We start from the raw sequence: 8,302 nt of genomic DNA, 5'->3' as shown, positions 1-8,302 counted from the left end.
CCAGTTTTTCAAAGTAGAATTTTTTCTTGCAAAATAAATCTTATTTATCTAAAAACAATCTCCACAAAGATCATTGGTTGCATGATTAATCACTGGCCGATCAGTTATGACTCCCACATGAAATCAAGGTGGTCAAAACTAGTAGCATTATGTTCTTTAGACAGCTTATGCATGGTTCAGAAAGTGGAGGTAGGAAGCCAAACGGAGGAGTCACATTTAATATAAATACTTAAAATGATCTGGGCTTATTTAGTGTTTGCTAAATATAAAGATATTTAAAAAATGCTGTAACTGACTGTTTTCACATTAGTCTGTACCTTTGTGCTCTCCCTGTTCTTGCTATTTGTCATCACAGTCCAAAATTTCATCTGCCCAAATATCACCCTCAGACCCCTGTGTCTTGCTCCTCTTCCTCTTCCTCATCCTGCTGGGGCAGGAGGCGGTACTGCTCGTTGCCCACCGGCAGGAAGGAAGTCCTAGGATGAACCCCGTCTTCCTCACAGGGTGCCGGATGAGAATTGGAGTCCAGCTGATCAGTGGAGTTGCACTTGGTATACAGCTCGCGGTGCACCTCTGGGCCGGGGCTCTCCTGGGAAGGAACGGCGAGGGCGTTGTGGTTTTTCAGCAAGGAATAGATGTAGCCAATGGGCACGGGAAGGCTGGCGAACACTATGAGCATGACGATCATAGTCAGGGCCCAGCCTGGGTACTCAAGAGTAATCTCAGAAGCCTGAAAAGACAAACAGGAGACAAAAAAGTGAAAAAGATGGCTGAAGCTAAAAATCCAGCTAAAGGAGCTTGTGATGCACTACATTTATTGAACACTGAGTAAACTTATTATAAATAGGTTTATTACAAAAAGAAATTCACTTTTCAGTAGTCTTTTAATTCTCTGAGATATATTCGTATGCAGTAAAAATAGACAAAACACAATTTTTAGGGAAGAGATGAGACAAATGGTCTGGAGTAAAATCAGTCTCCAAGTCTAAATCTGAGCTGGATTTCACTTTTACATAGACCAGGTCAAAGGTCACAACCCCAACCACGCATTAAGGTCAAAGGTGCCTGCAGAGAAAGTATTCAATAACTTTCCACTTACTTCGGTACTGACACATTTCCCATGTATTTACATTTTGAACATGAATGACATTCATGGTTGCAGTTGTTAAAACATACATTTTTACCTTTAAATATCTTCCAATATGTCTGAAAAAGCAAATCTTACTGTTGTTTGATTCCAGGCTGTGTATGTGGGTCCCTTAAAAACCATTCGCAATAAACTGGCAGCAAGAAGACTAATCATTGCCAGCAGACATACGTATTTCCAGAGATATTTGTACACCACTGGAGGGCGCCACTTGAGCATGAGTTCAATATCATCCAGGAAACTGCAGAGATGGGAAACATTTTACAAGGAAGGCATTATTTTAAACAACTCATGATGATCAAGAAACAAGTTTGAAAAAGATTTTTTGCATTGAAATAATGTATCTTACCGATCTGTGCCATAAACCCACGCCACACTAATTGTTTCGAAAATCACAACGATGACTAGTGGTAGGGTTGCAGAGTAGTCATCAAACATTGTCACGAAATAATTGCCAGATCGCTGGGTGAACAATAATCCGATTATGAACCCTAAAGCACAGCTGAACACTGACAAACAGGCAGGAACACAGTAAGATGTATTTAATCAAACTAGTCCAGAACAAAAAAAAACATTTGATAGTTTTCCTCATTTATAATGTAGTTTATGTTTCTGTTGTTAAATTAAGTCTAGATTTACTACTGCATGCCCTGCAAAAGTATTCACACTCTTAACTTTAAACCTCCATGTATTTTATTGAGATTTGACCAACGCAAACTAGTGCATAGTAAAGTAGAAAAATCATGGACAAGCTTCAAACCTTTAACATGTAAACATCCAAGGTGTGGCATGCATTTGTTTTCAACCTCCTTTACTCTGATGCCTAAATGAAAAACAATTTCACTAACAGCCATATGGAGATAAGTAACTGGTAAATGGAGTCCACTTGGGTGTAATTTAATCTCAGCATAAACACAGTTGTCCTGTGGAGACCTTAAGGGTTTGTTAGAGAACATCAGTGAACAACATCATGAAGACCGAGGAACCCAACAGACAGGTCATGGAAAACGTTGTGAAGAACTTTAAAAAGGGGTTAGAGTTTAAAACAACTTAAGAACCTTTGGTAGAGCACAGCTCAAGTAGAAACCAACCAAGACATGGTTGTCCACCTAAGATGACAAGCCAGAAAAGACGAGAATCAATCTGAAAAGCAGTCAATAGGTCTTAGCTAACTTAGATCCACAGCTTAGGTGAAAGTATCTGCTCATCAGACAATAACAGTATTTGTTGTGCACTTCACAAGTCTGGCTTTTATGCAACACAACAAAACTAGACATACCCTAAAAAACATCATACCCATCATGAAACATGGTGGTGGCAGCATTCTGCTGTAGGACAATGTCAGACAGCCTGTCAGAGGCTGCAGAAAACATGAGCGGATGTTCACCTTCCAGAACGACAAGGACCCTTATGCAACCATTATCTTATTGAGGCTCTGCTTTTACATTCAGTGGTGTTGAAAAACAGGATATAACAGAAAAACATCACCTCCCTATTCAGTTAATGCAGCATACAGAATTAAACACCAGCTAAGACAGGCACTCGTGGGTTTTCAAGTTAAGAAATTCAGGGGGACTGAAATCACAAATTTTACATGTCATGAAAACCACACATGTGCCCGTAACAGAAATGTTGCAGCTGGTCCCAAGACATAACTTAATCTCAACACTATAGTAAAGCTTTAATTATCTGACCATTTAGGGACACTAATAGAACATTTAGTTTTAATACCCATATAGTTAATCAATTCAATTAAAAAAACCGAAAAGATTGTGATGTTACAGAAAATCAACATGCCCAGCAATTATGTAGCAAAACACTTCCACCCTAATTCCACCCTACTGATTCCAGTATGCATGCACTATTTAAAATGGGAGGCACATGCTTTCAAAGACCTCACACTACCTGATGCTCCACAACATGCACCCGAAATGCTTGAAAACATGACATAGTTATGTTTTACAAAGGTTCAGTCAAATTCTAGACCTAAATCAAATAAAGAATATGACGCGACAACTCACAAGCTAACAACAATCACTGTATGAATTTTAAAGAAATGCTAAAGAAAATACAGGCTCACTGTGTAGAGTGAGTATTTGAGCATGTGTGGTAGTACCTGTAAGGAAGGTCCGATGGCGCCCCAAGAGTTTAAAGTTGTCCATGAGAGGTGTGAGGATTCCCTGCATGGTTCCGAACATGGTGCTCAGGCCCAGGTTGAGGAGCATGAGGAAAAACAGTATGGACCAGAAGGGGCTGGCCGGGAAGAGGGCCATCACTTCAGTGAATGCTATGAATGCCAGACCTGTCCCCTCGACGCCCTGCACGGACACAAAGAGGAGGTTGCAGAGAGATTGAGACAGTGCATGTTATACTGTATATGCGTCTTACCGCTTTTGTTTGACTGTATAGATTTTTACACAAAATAAAAACTGAGATAACATGACCTTTTGCACCTCCTCTGTATCTATAGTTTCAACTATAACAACATGTCCTATAATGTTTATACTGGCAACACAAGCCTCCTGCAAGCATAATGTTCTTATAGCTCCTATTTCTCACTCATGGCTGCAATGAAACATGTTTTATCTCTGTTGCTTTTCAGCAGTGGCGATTGCTCCTGCAAAGGAAGCTCAGCTTCCCCTAAAATGTCAAAAAATAAGTGATCAAATATATACTGTTGTGTGTTCATGTCATTGACTAAATATGCGCTACAACGCGTTCAACTTTTGTTCAGAATCAGCTTCTTATCACTGGTAACGACGTGGCTTTCCTCTCACTCATTCCCGCAGCCTCACAGTGCTTTAAACAGTGAGTTCAATAGCGAAGCAAAAATGCTGGGCTTTGTCCCGCCCATCAGACGCTCAGCGTCTCTGGGGGTCTATGGGGCAGTGGGCTGGCCTCGGCTGGCCCGGACCCTCAGCTTCTACATGATAATTGGATGATCTGTCTGAGGCTGAATCCCTTTTTGATTGACAGCGAAATGAGCGAATCAGCGATCTTGAAATTGAGCTTCTCCTCCTTGAAAAACCAGCATCCGCCGCTGCTTTTCAGGACTGCCGTGCAGCTTCACTTCATTACACCTTAATCTTTATCTGTTCCTGTTATAACACCCAATCAAGACTGTAAAACCATACACTGCACTAACAGGAAAAGAGGGGTGAAAGTTGTGCACATATACAGTGCTTTGCGAAAGGTCGGAGTTCATAAAGTCAATGAAAGAGGCCAGCATAGAACAGTGAGAACCAGTGAGCATCATATACTGAGGCAGGGAAGGAGAAATGGCAAGCAAACCAGAAGAGCAATTATAGGAGATGTGGAGCAGCTGTGGCAGAGGGAAGGCAGAGCAGCTGAAGGAGGGGGAGTAATTCACCAGAGCAGAGGAAAACAAGAAATACAACAAAACCCAGAGAAAATACAGTGCCTTACGAAAGTACTCGGCCCCCATGAACTCTTCAACCTCTTGCCACATTTCAGGATTCAAATATAAAGACATAAAATAAAATTTCTTGTGAAGAATCAACAACAAGTGGGACACAATCGTGAAGTGGAATGAAATTTATTGGATGTGTCAAACTTGTTTAACAAATAAAAAACTGAAAAGTGGGGCGTGCAATATTATTCAGCCCCTTTACTTTCAGTGCAGCAAACTCACTCCAGAAGTTCAGTGAGGATCTCTGAATGATCCAACGTTGTCCCAAATGACTGATGATGATAAATAGAATCCACCTGTGTGTAATCAAGTCTCCGTATAAATGCACCTGCTCTGTGATAGTCTCAGGGTTCTGTTCAAAGCGCAGAGAGCATCATGAAGACCAAGGAACACATCAGGCAGGTCCAAGATACTGTTGTGGAGAAGTTTAAAGTTGGATTTGGATACAAAAAAATTTCCCAAGCTTTAAACATCCCAAGGAGCACTGTGCAAGCAATCATATTGAAATGGAAGGAGTATCAGACCACTGCAAATCTACCAAGACCCGGCTGTCCCTCTAAACTTTCATCTTGAACAAGGAGAAGACTGATCAGAGATGCAGCCAAGAGGCCCATGATCACTCTGGATGAACTGCAGAGATCTACAGCTGAGGTGGGAGAGTCTGTTCATAGGACAACAATCAGTCGTACACTGCACAAATCTGGCCTTTATGGAAGAGTGGCAAGAAGAAAGCCATTTCTCAAAGATATCCATAAAAAGTCACATTTAAAGTTTGTCACAAGCCACCTGGGAGACACACCAAACATGTGGAAGAAGATGCTCTGGTCAGATTAAACCAAAATCGAACTGTTTGGCCACAATGCAAAACGATATGTTTGGCGTAAAAGCAACACAGCTCATCACCCTGAACACACCATCCCACTGTCAAACATGGTGGTGGCAGCATCATGGTTTGGGCCTGCTTTTTGTCAAGAGGGACAGGGAAGATGGTCAAAATTGATGGGAAGATGGATGGGGCCAAATACAGGACCATTCTGGAACAAAACCTGTTGGAGTCTGCAAGAGACCTGAGACTGGGACGGAGATTTATCTTCCAACAAGACAATGATCCAAAACATAAAGCCAAATCTACAATGGAATGGTTCACAAATAAACGTATCCAGGTGTTGGAATGGCCAAGTCAAAGTCCAGACCTGAATCCAATCGAGAATCTGTGGAAAGAGCTGAAGACTGCTGTTCACGAACGCTCTCCATCCAACCTCACTGAGCTACAGCTGTTTTGCAAGGAAGAATGGGCAAGAATTTCAGTCTCTCGATGTGCAAAACTGATAGAGACAAACCCCAAGCAACTTGCCGCTGTAATAGCAGCAAAGGGTGGCGCTACAAAGTATTAACACAAGGGGGCTGAATAATATTGCACGCCCCACTTTTCAGTTTTTTATTTGTTAAAAACGTTTGACACATCCAATAAATTTCATTCCACTTCATGATTGTGTCCCACTTGTTGTTGATTCTTCACAAAAAATAGAATTTTATATCTTTATGTTTGAAGCCTGAAATGTGGCAAGAGGTTGACCAGTTCAAGGGGGGCGAGTACTTTCGCAAGGCACTGTACCTATTTATGGCTTTTTTTATGTGAATTCTTTGCAAAATCAGACATTTAACATAAATTTAACAGCAGATATTGTTTGAAATGACAGCTTTTCCCCCAACAAAAGAGCTGAGCTAAGTGTGCCATGGCTCACTTTATTCTACACTTTTATTTCCTAATTTAGATGTATTCATCCATAAGTTTTTCTTAATTTAACAATACAATAATTCTTATTTTTACTGAATTAAGAAAAAAAAGCATTTATTATCACTCCTTCATTCTTTTAAGTACATTTAACAAAACCAGAAATTTATTTGTGTTTTGCCTGCATTTATGTTTCTATAATATTTTATGTCATTAGTTGTTAATGATATGCTGAATCGAGGTTATTCACTGTCAGTGTTACCTTGTTCATCTCCTCCTCCAAATTGCAGTCAGTGAACTGAGGACCCAGCATGGAGCCGTACTCATTGTACCACTGTCTGTATTCAGGCAGTGACACGGAGCTCGGATCTGTAACATTGAATGGAGGCCACCAATACTGGCTGGATCCATTAGAAGACATATGAGTTAACACACCAAGATTTCTGGAAGAAGATGAGATAAAACAAAAAACATTAGTAAGGCAGTTTTTTTATGGGAAGATAATAATAGTAATGTGAAAGGGAAATCAAAATGTTGCACCTTTTGGTTTCAGCCACAAACAAACAGGTATACATACTCAGCAACGCAGTGTAGGGCAATGGTCTTAGCCCGGAAACCCAGCACCACGAAAACCACCAGTGAGGCCAGCACAGATGTCATAAAGTTGATACAAGAGACCATCAGGGCGTCCCTGTGGCAATTGTTGTGGAACGGATTATAGGAGGAATACGCGATAACGGAGCCGTAGCCCAAACCCAGGGCAAAAAACACCTGAGTAGCTGCCTGTCGCCACACCTGAACGTTTCCCCATATTTCCAGCTAAAAAATATAACAAGAGAAGATCTCACTGGGTTGTTGATTTAGGAGACACTGCTGTCTTAGCTTTTTGAAATACTGACTTTCCTTTGAGATGAACTGAAATGCAGTTTAGAGCAAGACATCTCTGGTTTGCTTACTTTGGGATAAAACATATATGTGATTCCATCTATTGCTCCGTCCAATAACAACCCTCTGATGAGGAAAATGAAGAGCACCACGTAGGGAAAAACTGAAGAAAAGTACATCACCTACGATGAGAAGAGACATAGAATCATTTATTTCCAAGATTATTATTTTTTTCCATAGAGCAGCGAGATTTAAAACATTTGGTCAAGGAAAGTGTTTAACCTAAGAAAACAAACAAATTATAACAGTTGTTGAAAATATGTCCCTCAGAGTTTTTTTTCTTACCCTTGCAGAGGACTTGATGCCCTTGATCATAGCCAGCGAAACAATCGCCCAAGCAGCCAATAAGCAGCCCGTCATGAAGAGGTTAAACTCTCCAGATTCCTCTATGGAATTGGTGATGTCCAGCGCTTTCCTGAACCAGAAATATGGCGTTGGGGAGCTACTCGCACATTCCTTTACTGTTTATTGAAGACAGACAACAGTGCAGACGTGGTCGGGTGCTTCCATGACATATTTGATTAAACTTCTCTCTTATGCCAGTACCTGTTTCATTGGTGGTTACATCAGTTGGGCACTGTTCCCACGGCAAAGGATACTGGAAGGAATTTCCCAGGTAGAAAAGACTCCATGCAATGATGACATTGTAGTAAAGAGCTACATAAAAGCAGACCTAAGGAAAGAGAAAAATGCCTTCAGTTATGACTATTTTACTGTGAACTTGAAAATTATTATTGCTGTGGGGAAATGTATATTTTCCTTCAATTTGCCAGACTGTTAGTAATATTTTAGAACGGTCATAAAGGTTTTTTTTAGGAATCTAATGAAAGTTTTTTCGTTGTTTCACTTGATGTTCAGTATGTGACAATTTTCACGAATGCTTTTTGTGTGTGTTTTTAAGTGACTTAACATAAAAAGGCTTCTAATATAAGGGGTGAACCAATGTTTTGGAGAAATAACAAATAACTTTGCAAAGAAACACTTTAAAACTGGATGTTTTAGCACTTTGGTTCCAGATGATTGTCACAAAAACACAATTTATATT

General features: G+C 40.4%; 1 protein-coding gene across 1 annotated transcript in view; it reads right to left on the bottom strand.

The window, feature by feature from the left end:
• The window catches only part of LOC124863969 (sodium-dependent neutral amino acid transporter B(0)AT2-like), a 33,210-nt gene continuing 24,908 nt past the window's right edge, over positions 1–8,302 (bottom strand). The window contains exons 4-12 of the mRNA XM_047358562.1: positions 7,804–7,930; positions 7,543–7,718; positions 7,269–7,379; positions 6,890–7,131; positions 6,575–6,755; positions 3,264–3,465; positions 1,497–1,656; positions 1,226–1,388; positions 1–730 (exon numbers count right to left, since the gene is read on the bottom strand). Coding sequence (XP_047214518.1) covers positions 386–730; positions 1,226–1,388; positions 1,497–1,656; positions 3,264–3,465; positions 6,575–6,755; positions 6,890–7,131; positions 7,269–7,379; positions 7,543–7,718; positions 7,804–7,930 — 1,707 coding nt within the window. The 3' untranslated portion in view covers positions 1–385. The remainder of the gene's footprint in view (positions 731–1,225; positions 1,389–1,496; positions 1,657–3,263; positions 3,466–6,574; positions 6,756–6,889; positions 7,132–7,268; positions 7,380–7,542; positions 7,719–7,803; positions 7,931–8,302) is intronic.

The sequence above is a fragment of the Girardinichthys multiradiatus genome, chromosome Y (genome assembly GCF_021462225.1).
Source record: "Girardinichthys multiradiatus isolate DD_20200921_A chromosome Y, DD_fGirMul_XY1, whole genome shotgun sequence".
NCBI classification, from domain to species: Eukaryota; Metazoa; Chordata; class Actinopteri; order Cyprinodontiformes; family Goodeidae; genus Girardinichthys; species Girardinichthys multiradiatus.
This window is presented reverse-complemented; position numbering and strand designations above follow the sequence as displayed.